We start from the raw sequence: 25,894 nt of genomic DNA on the forward strand, positions 1-25,894 counted from the left end.
ACGAGAACGCGCACAGGAGCCGTGATAGCCAATAAGAGGCCTACTTTTGACCTACGTTTGTTCTTGAGCAACGTAAGCAGTGCACTCCAATAAGGATTCAAGGAGAAGCAAATCTAAGCCAATCGGAGGCTTGAAGGTGGGGTTGTCCCGCCTTCCGCCAGAAGGACCAATAGAAAGCGCGGGCGGTGTGTTTGAAAGCGAGGCCAAAGAGGGTGGGAGCGTGTGCTGCTGGGAGTTGTTTGAAGGTTGGCGGTGTGGGACTGACGGTCCTCAGGCAGGGCGATCATGTCGCACAAGCAGATTTACTATTCGGACAAATACGACGACGAGGAGTTCGAGTACCGGTTAGTGCCGGCGCGGGGGCAATAACAAGGTCGTGAGCTTTGAAAAGTGAGGGCACGAGGAGTTAGTAACGGGGACTGAAGCTACAGAATGGCGCATGCGCGGGAGATGAAGGGAATGGGTGCGAGCAATGAGAGCGTAAGGCGCATGCGCGAAGGGTAGGGGGCGATCGTAAAAGAAACCCTAAAGTGGTAGAGAATTTGGAGTAAGCTCTCCTGTTGGGAGGAGGCGTGGGTGGACGTGGTTAGAGTGTTAGCGTGCCGACCACCCTCAGCTTTGCGGGTTTCTGGATCATTCTCTCACCTTCATTGAGCAAATTGAACTTGCCTTCTTGAGACTACTTGTATCATGGCAACACCGTAGAGCCTCCTGGGAGAAGGTGGCAAAGGCGGAGCCCGACTTTTCCTCGAGTCTTCAAAGTGAGGGGAGTTCTGAGAGAGCCTGAGTGTTGCTTATTAATTCATGGAAAGGGGGCGTGGTTGTCTGGCTTGTTTTAGGAAGGGGGCTTCGAAGAACTGGAGTGGAATAAAACTGGCCAGGAGCATTGAGAAAAGACTTGATATAGACCTAATAGATTCTCGTCAAACATTTGAAGGGCATCTACTTAGGAAACAGTTACAGAGTGTTTATAGGTTTCAGGTGTTCTACTAAAGTGCAAGGATAAGCCATGGGCTCTGCTTTCAACAAACCTAAAAATCTGTGGAAGTAATGATAGACATCAGAAAGAAGATGATAATTGGTATGATAGAACTATGTACAGATTGTGGTGGGAGCACGTACGACTTGCCAAGCATCGTGAAGAAAGGACTCCCTATAGTCTGCATTTGATAAACCCTAAATCCATAATTCTAGATTAGAAAATTAGGGAAGACAAAGAATTACAAACATTGGCATTTGACCAATCTATGTGAAGCGTAATACTTAAAACAACTGGAAGCTTGCTTTCCTTGTGTTTCTTCAGCCTAGTGCAGGGCTCTGGGCCTTCTGGAGAACTCAGTGTCTGCTGACAAACACACTATTTGTATTATTTTTATGCCAAATCCTTAGGAAAGGCCCCCCGGCCCTGTTTGGACCCAATTAACTTTCTTTTCCTCAGCTGTTTTCCTCTGCATCTGAACTAGGCTAACTAAAATTAAGTGCTTATAATGTCTTTGCAGGGCTAGGGAAACATCACTAATTTCATCCCCTGGAAGGTGTAAGTCTTGGCAGTGATATTTGGTTTAAGGAAAGGGTTCGTTTGGTTTTTTTGGTCTAAATAGGTATGGAAGCCAGTCTTTATGCCAGGGGCTTGTTAAGATGTAAGCTAATTTCAGACATTTAGACTAGAATTGACTCTTTGGGGGGGAAAATCCCTTTTACTTAGCACAGAGCATTCAGTACATTTTCATTGAAAATGGTGAAGTCTGAATCACCCCAATTCATGTCAGAGTAGTAATTTCTTTGCCATGAAAGGAGACTTATCCTTGGTTAGAAAAGCATGGAGTTCCCCCCAAAGAAGTCTCATGGCACATCCCTTCAGAGTTAGGAAAATTAAGTTAGGATAGATCTTAAAGGATAAGATATATTTCACCCTTTGTTCTAACTCTTCTCTGATAGGCCTTTCCTCTCCATGAAATTACTTCTCTCCCTTCCTTACAATTCTGTTCAAAATTGCCTTTACTTATTAATACTGTGTGTGTGTGTGTGTGTGTGTGTGTGTTGTGGGGCTCCCATTATATTATTTTAGGGTAATCAATTAGAAGACTATAAGCTCCGAGAAGGCAGAGTCAATATATCAACAGTGCCTGGAATTTAGGTGCTCATTCACTGGTGTTATTCATTAATGTGTACTTTTTAATATACTTTTGTGAGAATGTACGTATCTTGGCCTTTATTTCTAGCTGCCTCTGCCCCACAATAAGATTATATTAACTCTTTGCCATTACGAACTGGTTTGTCTTTTCTTGCCTCTCTTGGCTTTATATGCAGGCACTCGTCTGACAGACTGTACCCAATACTGATACAGATTCCCCACCTTCCCATGTTTCTGTTACAGGCATGTGATGTTGCCCAAGGACATAGCCAAGCTGGTCCCTAAAACCCATTTGATGTCTGAATCTGAATGGAGGAATCTTGGCGTTCAGCAGAGTCAGGGATGGGTCCATTATATGATCCATGAACCAGGTCAGTGCAATGGCAGAAAGCAACCATGTAGGACTGAGGAAATGAAGGAATGATAAGGTTGCATAACCCAAAGAAATAGGGGGAAAGTGGGGATGATTTACTAGTTTCTTAACTCACCAGCCATCTAGAAAAACAGGAGTGACCAAAAATAAGAAAGTATCTGGGAAATTCAGACACAACCTGTCACTGAAAAAACCTCCTTTAGGGGCTTCCCTGGTGGCGCAGTGGTTGAGAATCTGCCTGCTAATGCAGGGGACACGAGTTCGCGCCCTGGTCTGGGAGAATCCCACATGCCACGGAGCAGCTAGGCCCATGAGCCACAACTACTGAGCCTGCGCATCTGGAGCCAGTGCTCCGCAACAAGAGAGGCCGTGATAGTGAGAGGCCCGTGCACCGCGATGAAGAGTGGCCCCCGCTTGCCACAACTAGAGATAGCCCTCGCACAGAAACGAAGACCCAACACAGCAAAAATAAATAAAATAAAATTAATAAACTCCTATCCCCAACATCTGCTAAAAAAAAAAAAAAAAAAAAAAGTTCAAAAAACCTCCTTTAATCTCTAATTTGGTCAGAGGATTTTTTTTTTTTTAAGGCTACATATACGCTGGTAGAGACTATGGGCCCTGCTTCATTCTCCATCAGAAAGTGAATTTTGGGATGTGTTCCAAATAAACCAAGGAAAGTATATTTCTTGATAAGACACCAGACACCAAACTGCCAGACAAAACTAATAAAGGACACCCCGGGGCTGCACAAACATAGCAAGAGAACTGATATTGACAATTCTGTACTTGGCACACAGGCCAGGCTTCGGGGTCTGCTTCTAAGGCCATATGCTTAAATCTTAATTTAGTTGTAAAGATCTGAGCGGGTGATACCTGGGAAGTGGGAGTGGGAGACACTATAGGTTGTGCATCGGATGATGTGAGCTTGTCTCTTAGATTTCACTCACTCTTTCAGAACCTCACATCTTGCTGTTCCGGCGGCCACTGCCCAAGAAGCCAAAGAAATGAAGCTGGGGAGCCACTTTTCAGCCTCAAGCTTTATACAGCTGTCCTCATTTGCTAACATCTTTCTGATGACATTATTATGTTGCCTTCCTGTTTCTCACTTTGATATTTAAAGGATGTTCAGTACACTGTTTGAGCATGCTGGTGACTGCTTTACTTCTTGAGCAGAACCAACAGGACCATGGCCCAGCCGGACGACTGCTCTTTGGGTTGCAGCCTCAGCTAAGTGTGACCCCCAAAATCAATGTGAGCTCTGTATCCAGCAGAACACGCTTGGCAGGTGGAGGAAGCATCTAAGAATAAGACCATGGCTGTTACAGGGATTGTGTAAACTTCCTGTTTTGTTTTTTTCTGCCAGGTGTTGTATGTATGGTGATTTATGTTTCAATGTGTTGGAAACTTTCCATTTTATTCAAGAAATCTGTTCCATGTTAAAAAGCCTTGATTAAAGAGGAAGTTTTTATAATCTAATTCTCTCATTGTAAAGGTTTTTCCCCCTCTCAGGGCAAGCATCACATTCACTATCATGGTTCGAATTATATGCCCTTCAGTGAGATAATGAAGTTTAGCTCTTTGTTAATAATGAGGTTTATTTCAACATTCAGGTAACTGGTTTTTAATCTACTTTAAGCAGACTTTGCTGTCAAACATCTACTGAAATATATTTCACTCTAACTACAGGCCTAAGAAAGAGGTTATATGGGGACAACTTCATCTCATCAAAACAAATGAACTCTTCTCTACAGTCAGGGATGCTGCCATTAACGTAGTCCTGATTTTTGAAGGGTACACAAGGGTAAAGGGAGGAGGCTGTCAGCCAGAGGCTGCTAGTGCACTCCACTTCCTGACCAGCCTAAGGCTCAGGCACACCTATGGCCTGTTCACTCTGCACAATGGTTTGGGGGTGTTTTCAGTGGTTCTCACTTTGGCTGAACATTGGAATCACCTGGGTAGCTTTAAAAGGGCTGATGCCTAAGTCAGTCCCAGGGAAGTTGACTTAATTGGTCTGGGATGTGGCCTGGATGAGGGAATTTCAAGCATTCTTACACAGGTAGTTACAGCACTAACCTTTGAGAAAACAGTTGTAAACTGTGGCTATTTGAGAAAACATTTTGCCAAATAATAGCTTACCCTCTTTGAACAGAAGTGCTAAGTAAGGGAGATTAATCTTCCCACTTCTCCCTGTCTTCCATTCATTTTTTCCTTAGAGCAGTAGTTCAAGTGTGGTCCCTGGACCAGAAGCATCAACATCACCTGGAAACTCCTTAGAAGTGTCCGTTCTTGGGCTCCACCCTAGACCTACTGAATCAAACTCTGAGGGTAGAACCTAGTGACATTTTAACAAGCTCTCTAGGTGATTCTGGTGCATACTTACGCTTGAGAACCCACTATAAAGGATCAGACCAGAGCTGATGTTTCGGGGAGAGGGGCGGGGCTTGTCAAATATCACCATTACTAAGAAAGATGATGTAGCATATATGGCTTATGTCATTAGGAAAGCCTGACTTTGTTTTTTTAGAGCTGAGACTCTCAATTGGAAAAAATACGGGGCTTATTATTTGAGAAAGAAGGGTCTAGAAGCCTGGCTCTGCCATTCACTGTAGTGTTTTGTGGTTGTTGTATGGCATCCCTTCACCTTTTTGAGCCTGTTGCCCATCTGTAAAATGGGCATCATACCTATCTTAGAGGGGTTTTAGGAGAGTAAAATGAGGCCAGGTGTGGTTCAGCAGTCCTCCAAATGAATGAATTTTAGAGCTTTACTACAGAAAACAGTGGCATCAGCATGACAGGAGTGTGGTGCTCCAAGGACAATGATGCTTCAAGGACAAAGAACGACCCTGCCTGAAAAAGTTGCAGCGTTACACCCCCTACCGGACTCTTAATCGCCCTCCCCACCATGTCGAGATGGTTACGAAATTCCTGAGCCCACCTGGGCAACACGCACCTGGGCAACGGGACCTGTCCCAAATAAGGAAAGGCATCTGGGCTGTCCCACTCTCACCAGACAGAAGGAAGGTGTATGTGCCTCAGCCAATCAGTAAACGAAATTTCCCCCCACCCCCGACCATTCTTTTGTTTTCTGGCTATAAAAACTGATCAATAGCACATGTTCGGGCTTGACTCTTCCAGACTACTAGGAAGTCGGCCCGCTGTTCTGGCAGCGACCCTTCCCTCTAATAAATTCTATCTTCTTTACATTCTGCCTTGTGTCTGGAAATTCTTTTCCAACCCGCGTTCAGACCACAACATTTGGTGGCCCGTACGGGGATCTCCAGGGGCATCTCTTTCCCCACCTCCTCTCCTCATTCCTTGGGACCCTCTGTGAACAGACAAGTTGCTGTGGAAGCAACGGAGGAACTCTGGCCAGGGCCACACCCTGTGTGTTCCGAAGGCTCCACGGTTCACTTTGCCCCAGTAACTGCTGCCCAGAGCAGGTAAAGATCCCTCTGTCTTCCTTCCGACTGAGGACTAGGCCGAAGGGTATCGTGCGGGCACGGGTAAGGCATTTAAAAGCCATTAGGGTGCCTGCTGCTTGAAGACTCCCGTGAAAGGATAAGGGGGTCACGGAGCGGACCAGGCGGTTAGAGCGTCTGCCCCCAGCAAGACAACTTCCGTGCAACGCGAGGCACATTGTGGACGAAGCAAAACACACAGCCCCCAGTCCCTTGGCCACCGCCTCCTTGGTAGGGATAGAAGGCGGAATCCTCAGTCCTCTTTTCTGTCGCTTCTGCTTCTTTCTCCTCAGCTCGGACTGACTCCAAAGGACCTCACCGCCTCTAGGTCGTCCCGGGAGCTCCTTCCCATCCCTGAGAGTCTAATACCGGTGAGTCAATTCCCGGCTGGCTTCCGGGGATTCCCCTCTGGTCACTGATGCCTTGGCCGCACGGTTTCTCACTGCTCTGACCACCTCAGTCGGACGCGACTGCTAAGGCAGTCGGCATTTTTGTGCCTAAGTCGCACGGAGACGTCACTGAGACAAAGAGGGCACATATGCCTGTCAGCGATTTTTTTTTTGCCTGTCGGTGATTTTTTTTTTTTGCCTGTCAGTGATTCCCAGTACCCCCATTCTACGGCATTGGGGCTAAGAATGGGTTCAGGTACATCTGTCCCCTTAGACTCACCTCTTGGTTGTATTCTCAGGAATTGGAAGGAATTTGACCCGGACAATCTCAAAAAGAAGAGGCTCATTTTCTTTTGTAACACGGCTTGGCCCCAATACAAACTGGGGGACCAAGAACAATGGCCTCTTAATGGGACGCTAAATTACAGCACGATCCTCCAACTTGATCTCTATTGTCGGAAACTAGCAAAGGATTCCGAGGTTCCATATGTCCAGGCCTTCATGGCCCTCAGTCAGAATCTGAGCCTGAGGGACTCCTGTCACATGTGTGTCTCCATTGCCGCTTTAATGCCTCGTCCTCGCCCCCCACCTTCAGCTTCACTACCTCATCCCTCCCCATCTCCCCCTCCATCAGATATCTTGGATGACCCTTCTTGTCCCCGATCTCCCCAGCCTCCTCCTCAACCTTCTGCTCCCCAACCCCCACCCCTGTACCCAGAAGCAGACCTTCCACCCCCTCCCCACACTCGGTCACCAGCAGCCCAATGCTCTGAATCGAGTCCCAATATGCTTCCCCTACGAGAGGTCGCTAACGGAGACCTAGGTACTATCAGAGTTCATGTCCCCTTCCCCACGTCTGATCTCTCTCATATTCAAGGGAAACTGGCCTCCTTTAGCCAGGACCCCTCCATGTTCATAAGGGAATTCCAGGCCCTAACTATAGCCTTTGACTTAACTTGGTCAGATATTCACGTGGTCCTAACTACCTGCTGCATCACGAGGAAAAGGCCGGGATCGGGGCCATGGCTCAGGCCTGGGCAGATGAGGCACACGCCCGAAATCCTAGTGAGAATCGAGCAGGGGCAGAGGCAGTCCCACGGGCAGACGCAAGATGGAGATACCAGGAAAATAAAAATGGGCCAGCAGGAGGGCTCACTAGGAGAAATTACATGATTACCTGTCTACTAGAAGGTATGAAAAAGGCAATCATCAAACCTGTCAATTATAATAAACTCAGAGAAGTCACACAGGAACCCTCTGAGAATCTGGCCCTTTTCCAGGCCCAATTAGTAGAGGCTATGAGGAAATACACCAGCCTAGACCCTGAGACCCCTGAAGTTCAGGCTGTACTTGCAGTTCACTTTGTAAGCCAGGCATCCCCAAGCATAAGACAGAAATTACAGAAACTAGAGCGAAGGCCACAGACCCCATTTTCTGTCCTACTCGACACGGCCTTGAAGGTTTTTAACAATAGGGAGGAGGTTTCTAGGAACAGATGAGAACTAAGAGAGGAGGAAAACTTAAAATGACATATGCTCAATATATGGCTCTTGCCATTACTCAGTGCCTCCCACAACAGAGACCCACGGGAGCCCCTCTCCCATCTCAGAAACCACCGTTGACCTGCTACCAATGCAGTCAGCAGGGGCACACTGTCAGGAACTGCCACACCCCACCACCCGATACCCCGTGCCCTTACTGTCATCAAAAGGGCCAATTGGAAGAGGAGTTGTCCCTGCCGCCCTCAAGTGGGTAGGCCAATTCCACAACCACCCAACACTCAGGGTATTTTGGGTCCCAGCCCCCTGGGCCGAGGTCAAAGCCAATTGCCCCTGTCAGTGTTAATTGACTACCAGGAGCAAGAACCGGATTGCACTGTAGATCTGGGGCTCCTGGATGCGCGTGACTGAAGGTACCCGAGGCTAAACCTACAGGACCCTATGTTCCCCATAAGACTGGAGGAGCCCCGGGTAACCCTGGATATGGCAGGGGCTAATATAACCTTTCTAATTGACACAGGGGCTACGTATTAAGCCCTGACCTCCTTCTCTGGTCCCACTCGCTGTTCCTCGATCCTCCTAACAGGGATGGGAACAGGCTCAGCAGGACTCTTAAACTCTATTTTCACTGCCCAACAGCTCTCTCTTGAACTCACACAACAGATTGCCAACCTAGCAGCTCAAATTAACATGCTACAGGAACAAATAAATTCTCTAACAGGAGTGGTTTTACAACATAGAAGAGCTCAGGACCTCCTAACAGCTTATCAGGGAGGGACTTGTGCAGTGTTAAAGGAGGATTGCTGTTTTTTGGTTAACCAATCAGGCAAGGTCCAGACCAATTTTCGGGCCATGTATTTTTAACCTCCTTGTTAAGTTTGTCTCTTCCAGAATACAAGTGGTGATGCAAAAAGAACACCGGCCAGACAACACTCGTACAACCCCTTGAACAAGCCGCCATCACTTTACATGGGGCCCACACTCCTCCCTAGATACACCCTGACAGAGAGCATGCAACTGGAACCCAGGGCCCCATGATGCCCCTGCTCAGCAGGAAGCAGCCAGAGAGTTCATCACCCCTTCTCACAAAGGGGTTTCAGAATGCCTGAGAGGGAATTAGGCAGTTAGGTAGATATGATCAGGGTACCCAATAGGGCCAAGGAATTGGCCCTATAAATAGAAGGGGGAATGTGGTGCTCCAAGGACAATGATGCTTCAAGGACAAAGAACGACCCTGCCTGAAAAAGTTGCAGCGTTACACCCCCTACCGGGCTCTTAATCGCCCTCCCCACCATGTTGAGATGGTTACGAAATTCCTGAGCCCACCTGGGCAACACGCACCTGGGCAACGGGACCTGTCCCAAATAAGGAAAGGCATCTGGGCTGTCCCACTCTCACCAGACAGAAGGAAGGTGTATGTGCCTCAGCCAATCAGTAAACGAAATTTTCCCCCCCGGACCATTCTTTTGTTTTCTGGCTATAAAAACTGATCAATAGCACATGTTCGGGCTTGACTCTTCCAGACTACTAGGAAGTCGGCCCGCTGTTCTGGCAGCAACCCTTCCCTCTAATAAATTCTATCTTATTTCATCCTGCCTCGTGTCTGGAAATTCTTTTTCAACCCGCGTTAGGACCACAACAATGAGAGCTTGTTAAATGCAGATCTCAGGCCCCACCCGAACCGCCTGAATCCTGTAGATTTAAACAGCATATTAAGAAGGCCCCCATGGGGACTTTCCTGGTTAAGAATCCGCCTGCCAATGCCAGGGACGTGGGTTCAAGCCCTGGTCTGGGAAGATCCCACACGCTGCGGAGCAACTGAGCCCGTGCTCCGCAACAAGAGAAGCCGCTGCAATGAGAAGCCCTCACACCGCGCAACTAGAGCAAAGCCCACGCGCACCAACAAAGGCCCAACGCAGCCAAATAATTAATTAATTAATTTTAAAATAAAAATAAAAAATGAAAAGGCCCCCAGATGATTCGTGGGAGCGTTAAAGTTTAAGAAGTACTTTTAGACCAGAGGCAAGTGAAATAAGAGGAAGCTAGGATAATGTGAGAATCCAAAGTGGACACGTGGCACTCCCTAGTCGCTGCCTTCACTCGTACCTCCAAGACCAATTAACTGGGAGAGGTTATGTTTAAAGCACCATCTGGAACAAGGTGGGGGCAAGACTTTGTTGTCAAAGAGGTTTCGGTAATTAGCTTTACTGTTTATAACAGAGACAAATGAAAGTTCCATACACTAAAAGGTCACCTCCAGGATCTTGCTACCTCCCAGGCAATGCTGACAATTTTTCTTGGCTGTCCCTCCAACTTCCATTTGCTACAATATAAAATCCCCTCTGACACCAGTGCCAGTCCCCAACCCCTCAGAATGAGTCACGGTTAATGAATAACAGCATATGCATACAAGAATTTCAACACAGAACGGAAGTTAGAGTCAAGCCTCTCTTTACTTCCAGCACGAGACTGGAGCACCCCAAAGTCCTTAAAGCACCTCCAACCACCACCAGTCATTTCACTTCCGACTCCTCAAGTCCAGCTCTGAGGGAAAAGCCCCGCCCCCCGGCTAAGGCCCGGCCCCCATGTTTCCGGGCGAGGGGTGACCACGTGGCTGTCGCCAATAACAACCCAGCACTACTCCCGCCCTCTAGCTAAAGCTCGAGAGCGATAGTCGACTACACCAATTGACCCTTAAAGGTTGTCTGAGCGACGGCCAAAGTGACCAATTAATACGAGGTAGGTAGGAGTCTAAGGCGGGACTCTGAGTACGGAAGCTACCACGGGAGGGAAGGAGAGAGGGAAAGACCCGGTGAAGGGGTAAGAGGCAGGTGAGAGCGTGGAAGAGCTCAGCAGTCTGAACCGTGGCGGGAAGAGACAGGATTCCGGGCTAGAAAGGGTGCGGAAGCCAGCAGAAGGCGGCAGAGTTCTGGTCGTGGGTGGAGGGAGGGAACGCACTTAAAGGGGCCAAGGCCCAGGATAAGGTAGACATTTAAAGGGACAGGTGCCCCAAAGAGAAGAGGCATTTAAAGGTGCGGATGCCCAAGATAGAGCAGACCCTAGAGGAGCCGAGCTCAACGGACAGAAGACTTTTAAGGTGGTAGGTTCGGGAGAGAAGGACATTTTAAGGAGACTAGGACCGAGCATAGAAAACATTAAAAGAGGTATGGGCTAGGGTTTGAGAACACGTTTATTAAAGGGACATGGATAAAGGAGTCGATTGTCAAGGGCGTGATGAGGAAGACTGCACTCCTGCTCTCCCCCATTGTCCTTTCTGGCTCCTCCAGGTTCCCTCGACCCCGGAACCCCAGTTCCCAGACTATGACCCCCAGTGCCCTGTAGACCTGGCGGGCCCCGCGTGCTTGCGCCCCCTATTTGGGGGTCTGGGTGGCTACTGGAGGGCCTTGCAGAGGGGCAGAGAAGGCAGGACCATGGCATCTAGGGCCTCTGAACCTCCCCCAGGGCGCAGCGTGACGGCGGGCATCATCATTGTTGGAGATGAGATCCTCAAGGTGTGTCTGGGACAGAGGAGGGGGGAGGGGCAGCGTTCTCCTGTCCTCCGGAGCTTGCTCCACGTTCTGTTGAGGGAGGGTGAACCAGGGTGGGAGCCCCCTTACTGCAGTAGGGTCCTGGAGTGAGTTCAATATATTGGAGGAAAAGTGACCTTCATTCTTTCAATTACTGTGTTGAAAAACTTGTAGCAAAGTCCCTACAATTTGCCAAGCACTGTGGTAGGGGGAGGGGTGGCTTTACAGAAATGACAATGCATGTATTATTTCAGAGTTATATCCAACCTGTTTGAAAAATGATCCAAGGCATTCCACGGAGTAGATAAGTGAGATAGAAGGAAAGTACTAGAAGAGGGAAATCACTTCTGAATAATCAGAGAAGTCATAAGAGGTCATGGTGGGCATCAGGTTTGTAATAGTAATATTGAGTGCTTACTAGCGCCTGGCAGTATGCTTATTACATCACATATGTGATTTTACTAATCCTCACAACAACCCCATGATGTGGGTACTTTTTTTTTTTTCCCTGCTGAGCCTCCCGACGTGTGGGATCTTAGTTCCCTGACCAGGGATCAAACCCACGCACCCTGCATTGGAAGCGCGGAGTCTTAACCACTGGACCGCCAGGGAAGTCCGATGTGGGTACTTTTATTATAAATCTCAATGAATAGATTATGAGGCTGAGGCTCAGAGAGGTTAAGAAACTTGCCCACAGTTGAACAGCTAGTAAGTGGTAGGTGGGGTTCCAACCTGATTCTCACTTACTCCAGAGCCACCCTTAACCACTAAACTCTCTGTAGAGAAGTAGAAGAAGATGGGGCTGGAAAAGAAGAGTGGACACACACCGTAGACTCACAGCCTCAAATATTCTGCAAATGAATTTGAACTTTATTCTGTATATGGTTGGAAACAACAAATGGCTTTTGAGCCAAGGGTGATGCAATCACAGTGACACATTAGGAAAGTTGTTCAGGAGGCACAGGGCAGAGCGCTGTGGCTGGAGGCTGGGATTCTGGCCAGGGGTCTGCCGCCACTGTCCAGGTGAAAGGTGCCAAGGACCCGTTTGGTGGCAGTAGGAACAGAGGGAAGAGAGCAAATGGAGAGACATTTCAGAAGTAGAATTGACAGCTTGAAGGACCTGACGTTGTGGACAGTGTCTGGAGATGCCATTAGCCAAAAGGAGAACAGCCAGGGATAGGGTGAAGATGCCCAGTAAGCACCTGGAGCCAGAGGACTAAAACTGTCAGGGTTGGTGAGGAAGTAGATGAGTTGTCGCCATACAGTTGATGATTGAATCCATAAGCAGAAATGAAGGCCCAAGGGGGATCACATTACCCCTGACTCCATTCACATGGATTTTCCCACTCTTGTGCCTAGTCTGGGCTTCTGGGCAGCCCGAGGTGGTGTCCCCCAAAGAGCAGAGTGCCCCGTCATCAGGCGGATGCAGCCTGATCCTTCCCCCTTTGCCCTTCATCCCTACGGCACTGACACTGTCATCTTCCCCATCCCCAATCTCACAGGGACACACTCAGGACACCAATACCTACTTTCTGTGCCGGACACTGCGCTCCCTGGGGGTCCAGGTGTGCCGAGTCTCTGTCGTACCCGATGAGGTAGCCACCATCGCGGCTGAGGTCACGTCTTTCTCCAGCCGCTTCACCCACGTCCTTACAGCAGGGGGCATTGGCCCCACCCATGACGATGTGACCTTCGAGGCAGTGGCACAGGCCTTTGGGGACGAACTCAGGCCACACCCTGAGCTGGAAGGGGCCATCAAAGCCCTAGGCGGGGAGGGCTGGGAGAAGCTGTCGCGGGTGCCCTCCTCTGCCCGCCTCCATTATGGCACAGATCCTCTCACTGGCCGTCCGTTCAGATTCCCACTAGTCTCCGTCCGAAACGTCTACCTCTTCCCGGGAATTCCGGAGCTGCTGCGGCGGGTGCTGGAGGGGCTAAAGGGGCTGTTCCAAAACACAGCTGTTCAGTTCCACTTGCGAGAGCTGTATGTGGCAGCTAACGAGGCCTCTATCGCCCCCATCCTGGCTGAGGCCCAGGCCCACTTTGGGCGCAGGCTTGGCCTGGGTTCCTACCCTGACTGGGGCAGCAACTACTATCAGGTGAAGCTGACACTGGACTCGGAAGAAGAAGGGCCCCTGGAGGAATGCCTGGCCTACCTGACTGCCCGTCTGCCCCAGGGATCGCTGGTCCCCTACGTACCCAACGCCGTGGAGCAGGCCAGTGAGGCCGTGTACAAACTCACTGAGTCAGGTAGGGGCCTCCTGGGGGAGGGGCAGCATACACCAGACCTTTGGTGCCACCCTCAGTATCAGGAATGCGGGGGCTGTTGGAGGCTTCCCACAGATCCAGGAGAAGGTAGAAGATAGCTACAGCTGATTCATTCATTCTTCCAATAAATATCAATTGAGTACCTCCTTTCATCAACACTGCTGGCTGTTGGGGGTATAACTTGACAGAGGTATGCCTTATTCTGGACAAGGAGTTTAACAGGAGAGGGAGACGTTAAACAGGTAATCGTGCATGAGGTGTCAGTGATGGGGGGTCTCCATAGCAGGGAGATCAGCCTTGATGTGGGGTCCGAGAAGGCTTCTCTGGGCGAGTGACATACAAGCTGAGTGCTAAGGAGGATGTGGTCAGACCAGGAGGTGGGCAAGAGTAAACAGTGCGAGAGAGGATCTGAAAGGAAGCAGCATGAGGTTTAGGGGAATGGAAAGAAACCAGGACCTCCAGAGGGAAGACACTGAGGTGAAGAGTGCCGTGAGGTGTGGCTGAATGACAGGCTGGGGGCAGACTGCAGGGCCGAGTGGGCAGATGAAGGCATGGGGAACACTGGAAAGATATGGAAGGGTTTTAAGCAAGGGCAGCTTGGCCCCCACTGCCCTTTGACAGCCATATGTCTATCTGATGCCCTCTTCCCTGCCTGCCTGGCAGGGTCTTCTCTGAGAGAAAAGGTGGCAGGTGCCCTACAGACCATTGAGACTGCCCTGGCTCAGTACAGCCTCACCCAGCTCTGCGTGGGATTCAACGGGGGCAAGGACTGCACTGCCCTCCTGCACCTCTTCCATGCCGCTGTGCAGAAGTGAGCCAACCCCCTGGAAGCAAGACCCCAGAGAGAGATCGGCCCCATTCTCTAGTTCCCCATCCTAAGAAGCAGGGAGGAAAGGGAGTGTCTGGGTGGGGTTTGGGAGGATGGTAGCCATAGTGACCTCTCAGTTCCATTCCCCCACCATGTTTATTGAGCGTCTGACACCTGCCTGGCGCGGGGTATGGACGTGCAAGCCACCATCCCCGACAACAGGGTGGTCACAGTCCTGTCGGGGAGGTAAGGCTTACATACTGGAAACAGGAGTGTATGCTCCAGATTTGAGAGGTAAGAGGTCAGAGTGGGCTTCCCAGACGAAGTGGGTTCTGATGGATGGGAAGGATGAGGAAAGGGGAGAAGGAGGGTGTGTCCATCCCAGGGGCCAAAAGGCAAGCCCTCTGGAGAGCATTTCCCTGCCCACCCTCGCAAGCCAATGGATTCTGCCCCCTCCCCAGGAAATACCCTGATGCTCAAGAGCCCCTCCAGATCCTGTATATCCGCAGCATCTCCCCTTTCCCTGAGCTGGAGCAGTTTCTACAGGACACCATCAAGAGGTACTAGGGACCTGAAGGTTTGGGCTCGAAGAGGGGCTTGGCAGGGCTCACTCTCGACTCCCACTGCTCTTCCTCAGGTACAGTCTGCAGGTGCTGGAGGCTGAGGGTGACATGAAGCAGGCCCTGAGCGAGCTGCGGGCACAGCACCCCCAGCTGGAGGCCGTGCTGATGGGCACCCGCCGCACCGACCCCTACTCCTGCAGCCTCTGCCCCTTCAGTCCCACTGACCCAGGGTGGCCTTCATTCATGCGCATCAACCCGCTACTGGTATCGGGGGAAGGGGATTTATCGCCTTCAGTCTCATGTCCCCTATCAGTCACTGCTCCCTGGCTACCTGAGGTGGGGGAGGTTCGACCCTGGGTCTTGGATGAAACAGCCCCATCACCCAGGGGAGGCTGTGCTATTTGTTGGTTCAGCCTTTTGACCAACGTTTATCGAGCACTAATTCAATGGCAGGCATCCTGCTTTCTCCTGTGGACAGAACAATGACGTAGACCTGTGCTGTCTGTTATGGTAGCCATGAGCCATTTATTTACACTCAAATTGTAACTAATTGAAATGAAATACAAATTGCTAAAAAAAAAACTGAATTGTATACTTTAGAAGGATGAATTTCATGGCATGTGAATATCTCAATTTTTAAATTAAATTACAATTCAAAATTCAGTTCTTTAGTTCTACTAACAACATGTCAAGCGACCACCATGTTAGCACAGATAAAGAACATTTCCATCATTGCAGAAAGTTCTACCGGACAGCACAGGCTTACACAGACATAGATATCCTCTCCCTGTCCTCCTGGAACTTAGATGCCAGTGGAGGGTGGGTTGAGAAATGGAGAGGGACAGGATAAAAGCTTTCTCTTTCTTATTGGTTGGCCTACACAGAGCAAGATGTACCAGAGAATTGGGTAGCAGGCCCTCCCTCAGAGGCCAAGGGAGCCGAAGAGTCCCGGATAGGCCCCTTCCCAGGTGGCAGTGGGTAGGTGTGGGAGAGGAAAGTATGTGTGACTCTTCTCTGACCTCCCAGGACTGGACCTACAGAGACATCTGGGACTTTCTGCGTCAACTGTTTGTCCCATACTGTATCCTGTATGACCAAGGGTAAGGATTTGGGGGAAGAGGATGGGTGTGTGGAAGATGTGAGGGTGCTGGGACTGGGAGAGCCAAGCCCACCACACTCACCCATGCCCTCCATTCCCATTCCCCCGCCCCACCAGCTATACGTCACTGGGGAGCCGGGAGAACACGGTGCGGAACCCGGCCCTGAAGTGCCCGAACTCAGGAGGACAGCCCACCTACCGTCCAGCCTACCTGCTTGAGAACGAAGACGAGGAGCGGAACTCCCGCATGTGACCTCCCACTCCTGCCCTGTCCAGGAGGAAGGGAAGGGGGCCGTCCTGGGGTCTAACCTGTCAATAAACCACCTCTCCTGTGCCTGTCGCTCTGGCTGTATCTTCCTGCTTCAGGGGACGGGAGAAGCAAGTGGGCCAGGCCCTGGCAGCTCGGAGCCCTCAGTGCTCACTCTGGGGCGGCAGGGGAGAGAGGAGGCTGGAAAGGAGCTCTCATTGATGATTTTCAGTGCCAGCCTCAGCAGGAGCCCACCAGAGGGCAGGAGCAGGGAGCAGTGCCAACCTCTGGGGGAAGGGATAACCGGGCAGGGCAGCCAGGGCTTCGAGGCCCAGGCTGGAGGAAGGGAAGCTGAGCTGGCCTGGCTGTGGAGGATGAAAGATGGAGTGGCCAGGCCCTCCTCCTACTAACCCCACCCCACCATCCCTGGGCACAGGGGCTGACTCAGCCCATTCTCGGGCCCAGAACCTTCCCTGTGCTAGACCCTGGGGCCTTTGTCCCCACAGTCATGAGGTCTGAAGGGGGTGGGGACAATGTGGATAAAAGGCACTAGAGGCAGCTCCCACACCCTTCCTCAGAGCTGCTGCCCACATGCAGTCCCGGACACAGCCCCTAGCCCAGGCCCTGCCCATCTCCCTTGGAGGAGTTCTGCGAGACACTGGACTCCGGGTGCCTGTCATGAAGATGGGCACAGGGTGGGAGGGCCTGCAGCGGACCCTGAAGGAAATCGCCTACATCCTCCTCTGCTGCTGGTGTATCAAGGAGCTGCTGGATTAATGGCAGCAGGGAGCTGCCTCCTCCCCGCTGGCACCATGGCCAGCATGGCTCAGGTGGGCAGGGTAGGGCAAACAGACAGGAGGCATGGCTGCAGCTTCTGTGGCAGAGCCTGCCTCTCAGCTTCCCATTCTCTTTTTTAGCACCCAGCCCAACCCCCATCAAGACTCCTGGGGCCAGCTGTGCTTGACCAAGGATGGGCCACAAACCATGAGTGAAGTGTGATCCTGCTTTGAGTTTGTGCCATCTGTCAGACCTGCCTCATCTCTGGGCCTCTATTCCCAGGCCCCACCTCCAGCACACCTCTGGTGCACAGGAGCTTGGCCTGCTGGCTAGGACCCCAGTCAGACTGCAGCAGCACCTGGCACTCCTCCAAGCCTGGTATAGTGAGCCCACCGGCCCAGATGGCTGATCTTACCATGCCCTCTTAGTACCAGGAATGGGCTGCCCCCAGTATCTCTGTATGAGAATCACTGAACTGTATGTACAATAAATAAGCCTTGAGACCAAAAGTTCTAAATGTCTACAGGGAAGTCAGAAAAAGTCAGCACTGGAAGAGTCTGGGAACCAAGGAGGGAAGGAAGTTTTCCTGGATAGAACAGAATGAAAGCCAGTTTTCCTGACTCACTGGTGCCTGGGTGGGGAGGGCGTTGGGTAGAAAGGCCAGGTTCCTCCCAACTTGTAGATAGGGAGGAGTCCAGCTTGGGTGGGGTCTTCTGTGAAGCCCTGTGTGTTAAGGATGGGAACCCAAACAGAAGACCTGGTCTGGCCAGCTCCCTGCCCTGAAGATCTTGGGGAAAGCACTGAGCTGGTGCTAGTTCCCAGCTTATGGAGGAAGTCCGGCCCTGCTCCTCTAGCTCACACACAAAGCTGCAAGAGAAAGCCACCTGTGTGGCCACACAGGTCCCTCAGGCTTATGACAGTGCATAGGACACAAACAGCCAGAATGAGCAGAATTGACTCTTCCCCTTGGCAGCCACCAACACATGCTCTCCCTGAATCGCTCCCAGTGGTAGGTACACACCAGCCATTTACATCGTCTTGCTCCTGCCTAATGACATGCCCACTCACAGCCCCACATGACCTCAGAGCCAGCCAAAGTGTCCCTGGGATCTCTACCCAGCATTCCCTGGGGCCCAGTTATGCCCTCCCCCCTCCATTCTGTCCTGGGACACTGGCCTGGAGATGGTGTATGTGGCCCTCCCTCACTGCCAGGGACCAGCTCTTCCTCAGACTTCTTAGTTAACTCCTTTTTCTCTGGGTTTATTTTCTTTTTCTTGCTTTCTGTCTCTCTTTCTTTCTTTCTTCTTCTTTTTTTTTTTTGTCAAAGTAATATATGCCTAATGAACTCTGATAGTAAAAATTATCTCCCTCCCACACCTATCCCCCAGCTCTCCAGCCTGGAGGTAACCATGGTGACCAGTTTCTTGGACAGCATTCAAGAGATAGTCTATGCATATACTGCATCGTCATTCATTCTTTTTTTTTTTTTAGTTTTTTTTTTAATTGAAGTATAGTTGATTTACAGTATTATATTAGTTTCTGGTGTACAACATAGTGATTCAAAATTTTTACAGATTATACTCCATTTAAAGTTATTATAAAATATTGGCTATATTCCCTGTGCTGTACAATATATTCTTGTAACTTATTTATTTTATACACAGTAGTTTGTACCTCTTAATCCCCTACCTCTGTCTTGCCCCTCCCCCTTCACTCTCCACTAGTAACCACTAGTTTGTTCTCTATATCTGTGAGTCCATTCTGTTTTGTTATATTCATTCGTTTTATTTTTTAGATTCCACATGTAAGTGATAACATACAGTATTTGTCTTTCTCTGTCTGACTTATTCATTAAGCATAATACCTTCCAGGTTCATCCGTGTTGTTGCAAATAGAAAAACATTTATTCTTTCATTTAACAAATATTATTGAGCATCTGCTATATGCCAATCTGGCTGATTTGAATACAGCAGTGAACAAAATAGATCCCTGTATTCATGGAGTTTACATTCTGGTGGGTAGAGACAGAAAATAAAATATAAACATTAAAAAATAAGTACATTGATGTTACTAGGTGATAGGTTCTATGGAAAAAGAGAAAGTCGAGCTAAGGCTGGGAGTGGAGGCAGGCCTAGTAGGCCATGGTAAGAACTTGAGATTTTATGCTGAGTAAAATGAGGAACTGTTGCAGGCAGTTGAGCATGAACTGATTTTTTATTTAAAAGGCTCACACTGGCTGCTGGGTTGAGAATAGACTTTAGGGGACCAAGGGTAGAATAGTAGAGACCTTTTTGGAAGTCATGGGCACAATCGGGGCCAGACATGTTGGTGGCTCAGAGCAGGCTTACAGCAACAGCAGTAGGGAGAAGTGGCTGCACTTGCATATACTTATCCTTCTAGTTAATAACATACTCTATACCCTGTTCTGTACCTTGCTATTTTCCCTTCACATACCTTGTACAGGATTCCACATCAGTATATTTAGAGCCTGCCCATTCTTTTTTACAGCAGTATGGTACTCTATAGTACTCCAACTCAAGGTTATTTCTTATCCCTGGCAGCCCCTCTTTAGACATCCACAAAATGCAGGTCAGTGTTCTTGCCTGGTGCCTTCAGAGCCCCAGGGCACAGCAGTAAGAAGGTCTGAATCCAAGCAGAGAGAGGTTAGTGGTAGAGATGGACACAGAATTCAACTTCCCATCTGAATTTGGAGTTCCCTCTCCCCCTCATAGCCTGCACCCTGCTTGGCCAACTCCAGCCCTTCCCTGACTCAAGCTCTAGACCTTTGCCTCCTTTTCCTTTCTTAGACCTCACTCCTACCAAGCTGGGGCAGTGCCTGGAGGTGGATCCTGAAGTCTGAGGGTTCTGATTTTGCCAGGGGAGGAGATGTCTGGCAAGGGCCACTGGGGAAGTAGTAGGGGTGGAAGGCAGGGCCTGTGATTGTGGCAGGTGGTGGGAGCTGAAGAGGGGAGAGAAGTAGTGACTGCCAGTAGCCCAAGGAGAGTGTCAGAGCTGGAAAGAGAGTGTCAGAGCCCTGAAAGTGGAAAGACTGAGGAGAGGGATGGGGAGGATAACAAAAACCTCATATACCATTCCAGAGTCCTTTTCAGCTACAGAGTATCTGAGCCTTACAAAAGTCCACTTCAAAAGTAGGCAGGACAAGGGCAATTGTCCCATCTTAACATGAACAAGCCCAGAGAGATGTGGTGACCCCTCCAAAGTCATATGAACAGCACACTGCAGTAGGGTAGTCATTTAGTGAACCCAGATTTTCTCATCTCAAATTCAGAGCTTCTCTCCTGCCTTCCTCTTCTGAACTGGTGCTTGGAATGGTAGCCTAAGTGGCCTGGGAGGCAGGGCCAGACTAGCAGAAATGTGGAGGGGACTATCCACCTCTATTCTGCACCTACTCCATGCTTTCCCACTTCACCTCAACCCTAATCTCCCCTTGTTCTTTTTTTTTTTTTTTTTGGAGTATAATTGCTTAACAATGGTGTGTTAGTTTCTGCTTTATAACAAAGTGAATCAGTTATACATATACATATGTACCCATATCCCCTCCCTCTTGCGTCTCCCTCCCACCCTCCCTATCCCACCCCTCCAGGCGGTCACAAAGCACTGAGCTGATCTCCCTGTGCTATGCGGCTGCTTCCCACTAGCTATCTACCTTATGTTTGGTAGTGTATATACGTCCATGCCTCTCTTTCGCTTTGTCACAGCTTACCCTTCCCCCTCCCCATATCCTCAAGTCCATTCTCTAGTAGGTCTGTGTCTTTATTCCTGTCTTACCCCTAGGTTCTTCATGACATTTTTTTTTCTTCTTAAATTCCATATATATATGTGTTAGCATATGGTATTTGTCTTTCTCTTTCTGACTTACTTCACTCTGTATGACAGACTCTAGGTCTATCCACCTCATTACAAATAGCTCAGTTTCATTTCCTTTTATGGCTGAGTAATATTCCATTGTATATATGTGCCACATCTTCTTTATCCATTCATCCGATGATGGACATTTAGGTTGTTTCCAACTCCGGGCTATTGTAAATATGGCTGCAATGAACATTTTTGTACATGACTCTTTTTGAATTATGGTTTTCTCAGGGTATATGGCCAGTAGTGGGATTGCTGGGTCATATGGTAGTTCTATTTGTAGTTTTTTAAGGAACCTCCATACTGTTCTCCATAGTGGCTGTACCAATTCACATTCCCACCAGCAGTGCAAGAGTGTTCCCTTTTTTCCACACCCTCTCCAGCATTTATTGTTTCTAGATTTTTTGATGATGGCCATTCTGACTGGTGTGAGATGATATCTCATTGTAGTTTTGATTTGCATTTCTCTAATGATTAAAGATGTTGAGCATTCTTTCATGTGTTTGTTGGCAGTCTGTATATCTTCTGTGGAGAAACGTCTATTTAGGTCCTCTGCCCATTTTTGGATTGGGTTGTTTGTTTTTTTGTTATTCAGCTGCATAAGCTGCTTATAAATTTTGGAGATTAATCCTTTGTCAGTTGCTTCATTTGCAAATATTTTCTCCCATTCTGAGGGTTGTCTTTTGGTCTTGTTTATGGTTTCCTTTGCTGTGCAAAAGCTTTGAAGTTTCATTAGGTCCCATGTGTTTATTTTTGTCTTTATTTCCATTTCTCTAGGAGGTGGGTCAAAAAGGATCTTGCTGTGATTGATGTCACAGAGTGTTCTGCCTATGTTTTCCTCTAAGAGTTTGAGTTTCTGGCCTTACATTTAGGTCTTTAATCCATTTTGAGCTCCCCTTGTTCTTGATTTCCCCCGCGCTCATTTGGGAGGCCCAGCTACGCCCTTTTCATGTAAGCCACAAAGCCAGGAGATGGTTCCCTGGACTACACCTCTCCACTGGTCTAGAAGGGAAAGTGAAATGTGGCAGCTTCCCTGCAATGTTCTCTTCCCAACTAGAGTAAGTTCAGGTTTTAAGTGTCCAAACTACTGCCTCAAGAACTCACTGGAGGGGGATGAGGGGAGCAATAAAGGAAGATGTGCAGGCACCTAGACAGGGAGGGATGGGTAAGATCTCATCTACCCTTCGGCGCCCCGGGGCCCTCTAGTGGCCACAAGGGGTAGGGGACTGGGCGGGGTAAAACAGGGAAGGAGACCAGGCAGAACTGGAAGTGACCCCCAAGTACGACAGCATGCGGAGGAGCGGCCTGATATCCAGGATTCCCAGCTGATTACGTCGGATATAAGACCGTCAGTGGTGTGCAGAAGCTGGAGAGGTGTCAAGAGAAGTGGTCTGAGGAGCCGTGCGCAATACACTGGATATTATAGTAATAATCTTGGAAGGGTCCCACGTTTTCCCAGCTAAACTGAAAGACGGGCAGAAAGGGGAGTGTGGCAGTTGTTTCACTAGCGCCAGAGCGCAGACCCCCAACGGCATACGCTCTTATTTGCGTCCCTATTTGCATCTCGTTTGCATATGAGTTATTTCCCCTTCAAAAGGCATTCGTCCTTTCTCAGTTATGCCCAGCTGAGACTGTCTACTCCAGTCTTTGCCAGCCTTGGGGGCATACCCATTCTTCTGGCCATTCTCTGACCCCTCTGACCTCGCCCCTCAGTACCCTCAGGTCGTTCTTTCTCAACCCTTTACCTACCCCAGCTTCAAAGCAGCGACCCGGCTTCTCGAGCCAGGGAACCTGCGCCGCCTGGTGGCTGTCCGGAGGAGGCTGAGGGCAGAGGGGTTCAGTTTCGCCTTCTCTGGGACGTGGAGTTTTGGAAAATGTTCCCCCGAGCTTCCTGAGGCTAAATTTATCTCCCCCGGCCCTGGGGGGCGCAGAGATCCCGGCGACGATTAGCGCTGCGCGACACCGGGCTCCCGCCCAGAGGCCCGGAATAGGCGCCGAGTTATAAATAGTGCAGCCCGCAGGTGTGGGGGGAGTCGGCGGGAGGGGGGCAACCCTGGCAGCCACGGCTCCTTCAGGTGGGTTGGGCGGTCGCGGTGGGGGCGCCGGGGGGCGGCAGGGCTGCGGTCTGAGCGCCCCCAGCGGTTTCCTGGGCGGCGGGTTTTTCGAGGGAAGCGGAGGCAGCTGGGGGAAGGCGGAGAGCGGGGAAGAGGTGGGCGCCGAAGCTGATGCGCCGCTTCCAGCTCAGCCCCCCACATTCCAAAGCAGGCCCCTAGACCCACTCACTCAGGACCCCGCCCAGTCACAGCCTTGCCTTTCTTCCCGCCAGAAGCCCTCTCTCCTCCAGGCTCTGCAAGCATCCAGCTCCTCTGCAGCTCACCCTTGGCGCACGTGGCCCGGCCTAGCACCTGGCCCTCACTCCGAATCGCTGTCGCAGCCCCAGGTGTGCAGTTCTCCCTAAAAGGGGTTAACTCCCGGCCTGGGCGTTCATCCTTCTCTTTGGTCAACCACCTCACTCTCCGGGTATTTACCCACCTCCTGCCACACAAAATTAAGGTCTAGTTGGTCGCTTGAAGACCATCTGAACGTGCAGATCTTGGACGCTCCCTGATCCCCTGGAGGGCCCACACCTGCCCTCCAGTTCCCAGTTCCAGTCCAGGCCTAGTGGCGGGCAGGGGTGGCGGCAGGCCCCAGGGGCCAGGCTGGGGTTTCGTGGGAGAGGGCGGGGCCCTCAGTCAGCGTCTCTTGGCCGACGCGGTCTCAGTGGTTTGGCGAGGTAAGGGCCCGGGAATTGGGGGTTAGGCGGGAATTTCAAGTCGGGGTTCCCCACCCCGACTTCGCAGCGAGGGAGCTTTGTGGACCAGAAGAGAACGTGGGAGGGGGCGTCACTGAGAAACTAACAGGAGGTTCCCGGACTCTCGAGACTCAAGTGAGGAATGGCATTCCAGCCACTGAAAAATCCAGGTGGGGTCCAACAAGACGCCTGGGGCGACCCCCAGGGATGGGGGACATGGCGAGCCCGCTGTTCGCTTCTCTATACCTAAGGGCTGATGCCAAGACGCCCTCCCTTCTATTGCCTCTAGAGGCCCTGGCTCTACCCTCCCCGAGCCACTTTCCCGCCCCCCTTTTCCTCGGCCATGCCCTCTCCACCCCGAAGCAGCCCCCTCTCAATTTCACTTGTGCTTCTGGCACTGCCGTCTTGCCCCTGGCACGGCCCTTCTCCAGGCTAGCGCGACCCCGAGCTGGAGAAGGGAGAGAAAATCCCTGGCCTGGACCCCGCCGGCTTCGGGCGCTCGCGAACCAGAATCTGTCCGGCGGGGCCGAGAAGAAAACCCGGAGCAGTGACCAGCCTCGGGACCCAAGAGGGACAGGGACGATAGGAAAACCTGGAGCGGATTACCCGAGCGGGAGAGCCCCATGCCTGCTACTGCTACCCCCTCCTTCCTAGAGCCCCCCTAAATCTACAGTGAGATAATGTCTGGGGTGGGGGGCTGTTTGGTTTGGCCTGGGCCCTCAGGGGCGCCTCACACTTTCCGCCCCTGGCTGGGGAGTAGGGCAGCGGCCCCGAGGCTGAGTCACGGCCGGAGGGAGAGAGAGGGAGGGACCGGGACTCCGCCCCTCCCCCTGCTCGGGGATCCCGGGTCAGCCCGGGTGAGGGCCAGGGCCCCCCTGGCGCCGCCTATTGTGGTCCAACAGGTTGAGCTGGTGTCCCGCGGAGCCACCTGCTGGAAAGGGAGGGAGGCCCTCTGCGGAGGGGGCTGGGGTTGGAGAAAGCAAGTTCGACCCGGTTCGGCCCGGCCGGCCTCGGGGAGCGGAACCTGGCCCGCCGAAGCCGGATTTGAATCAGTTTTACACTAGTGGGAGGGGCTCTTTGGGGTACGTAGCGCCGCAGGCCCAGTTGGAAGCGTCCCAAACAGGCTACCTTCCTCAGTTGGGGGGCACTGAAGTACGTATCCTGATCCCCCCCCAAATCCACATACACATCGTAAAACACTCAGTCCCCTCTCGCCTCCCAGGTCTCTGAGCGAACCCAAGTCCAGAGGTCCCTCCTTCGCGGAGACTCAGTTTCTCCACTTAGGGAACAGCGGGATGGAGGCGGGGAGCAGAAGCGTGAGCGTTCCTCCCCCTCCCCCTTCACGGACCTGGCCCCTCCCCTCCGACAATGCCAAGGCCGCATCGGGCACCGGCTGGAGCGCAGAGGCTGCTTGCCCAGGGCGCCGTTCCCTCCCCGCGAGGCGCCGTCACGCGTGGGGAGGGACGCAGGGTGCCCGCAGCCTCAATTCCCCCGCCTCCAAGGGGTGGGGTGGGGCGTAGGAGCTGGAGTTGATGGCCGGGTGGCTCCCCTCCCCCTACTTCCAGGGGCTCTGACCTGATTATAGCCCCTCACGGGACCCCCTCCCTCAATCTCCTAAGTCCCCGCCTCGCCCCCACCTACTGTATCTTTAACCTCCTCATACCCTTCCCTCCCGAGGTGCTGACCCTACGGAAGCCCCTCTTGTAGGAGTGGGAGTCCTTGATGGGGGTGCTCGGTTCCCCGGCCGCTGCGGACACTGCCCCCTCCTCTTCCCCTCCTCCAGGTTTCAGGCCAGCCCCTCGGCTCCGCCCCCTCCCAGGCCGAACGCAGGGAGGGACCCACTTGGGATAGGCGGGTGTTCAGGCCAATGGGCGGGCCGGGAGGTGGAGTTCAGGGGGCGGGACGGAGTAGCGGCGGAGGGCTGGATGGGGGTCGGGGGCGGAGCTCGAGTTAAGGTGGACTGGGAGAGATAGGGGCTAGAGAGAGAGAGAGAGAGAGAGAGAGAGAGAGAGAGAGAGAGAGAGTGAGAGACGGAGAGGGAGAGGAGGAGGAGGAAAGGGACCGCGGCAGGTGAAGGGAGAAAGAGAG

At 51.3% G+C, this 25,894-nt stretch overlaps 3 protein-coding genes across 6 annotated transcripts; all 3 read left to right on the plus strand.

Annotated features, from left to right (window-relative positions):
• Positions 1 to 285: 285 nt before the first annotated feature.
• Positions 286 to 3,986, plus strand: CKS1B (CDC28 protein kinase regulatory subunit 1B; the record flags this gene model as incomplete). Its single annotated transcript, XM_082613896.1, has 3 exons — positions 286 to 344; positions 2,378 to 2,505; positions 3,466 to 3,986. 3 exons carry the CDS (start codon positions 286 to 288, stop codon positions 3,516 to 3,518), a joined length of 240 nt encoding a protein of 79 aa, XP_082470022.1. The 3' UTR covers positions 3,519 to 3,986.
• A 6,634-nt stretch (positions 3,987 to 10,620) lies between these two features.
• Positions 10,621 to 16,452, plus strand: FLAD1 (flavin adenine dinucleotide synthetase 1). Of its 4 annotated transcripts, none has more exons than XM_082616546.1 (8): positions 10,621 to 10,687; positions 11,144 to 11,368; positions 12,886 to 13,630; positions 14,312 to 14,459; positions 14,918 to 15,016; positions 15,094 to 15,283; positions 16,046 to 16,119; positions 16,236 to 16,452. In XM_082616546.1, the coding sequence occupies exons 2-8, from the start codon at positions 11,288 to 11,290 to the stop codon at positions 16,369 to 16,371; spliced, it is 1,473 nt and encodes a 490-aa protein (XP_082472672.1). In that variant the 5' UTR covers positions 10,621 to 10,687; positions 11,144 to 11,287; the 3' UTR covers positions 16,372 to 16,452. The 4 variants fall into 4 exon arrangements, with proteins under 4 accessions (XP_082472672.1, XP_082472671.1, XP_082472670.1 ...); XM_082616545.1 differs by having other exon boundaries at positions 10,645 to 10,755; XM_082616544.1 differs by having other exon boundaries at positions 10,645 to 11,368.
• Positions 16,453 to 16,956: 504 nt separating this feature from the next.
• LENEP (lens epithelial protein) lies at positions 16,957 to 17,142 on the plus strand (the record flags this gene model as incomplete). Its single annotated transcript, XM_082615085.1, has 1 exon — positions 16,957 to 17,142. The coding sequence occupies one exon, from the start codon at positions 16,957 to 16,959 to the stop codon at positions 17,140 to 17,142; it is 186 nt and encodes a 61-aa protein (XP_082471211.1).
• Between the last annotated feature and the right edge of the window lie 8,752 nt (positions 17,143 to 25,894).

This window comes from Mesoplodon mirus (assembly GCF_964341445.2).
Source record: "Mesoplodon mirus genome assembly, chromosome: 3".
Classification (NCBI taxonomy): Eukaryota; Metazoa; Chordata; class Mammalia; order Artiodactyla; family Ziphiidae; genus Mesoplodon; species Mesoplodon mirus.

Coding starts and splice junctions, on each gene's coding strand:
- FLAD1 (XM_082616544.1), top strand. CDS start 11,060: ATGGATAAAGGAGTCGATTGTCAAGGGCGTGATGAGGAAGACTGCACT. Junction 13,631..14,311: donor GTACAAACTCACTGAGTCAG/GTAGGGGCCTCC, acceptor CCTGCCTGGCAG/GGTCTTCTCTGAGAGAAAAG. Junction 15,284..16,045: donor TGCGCATCAACCCGCTACTG/GTATCGGGGGAA, acceptor CTGACCTCCCAG/GACTGGACCTACAGAGACAT.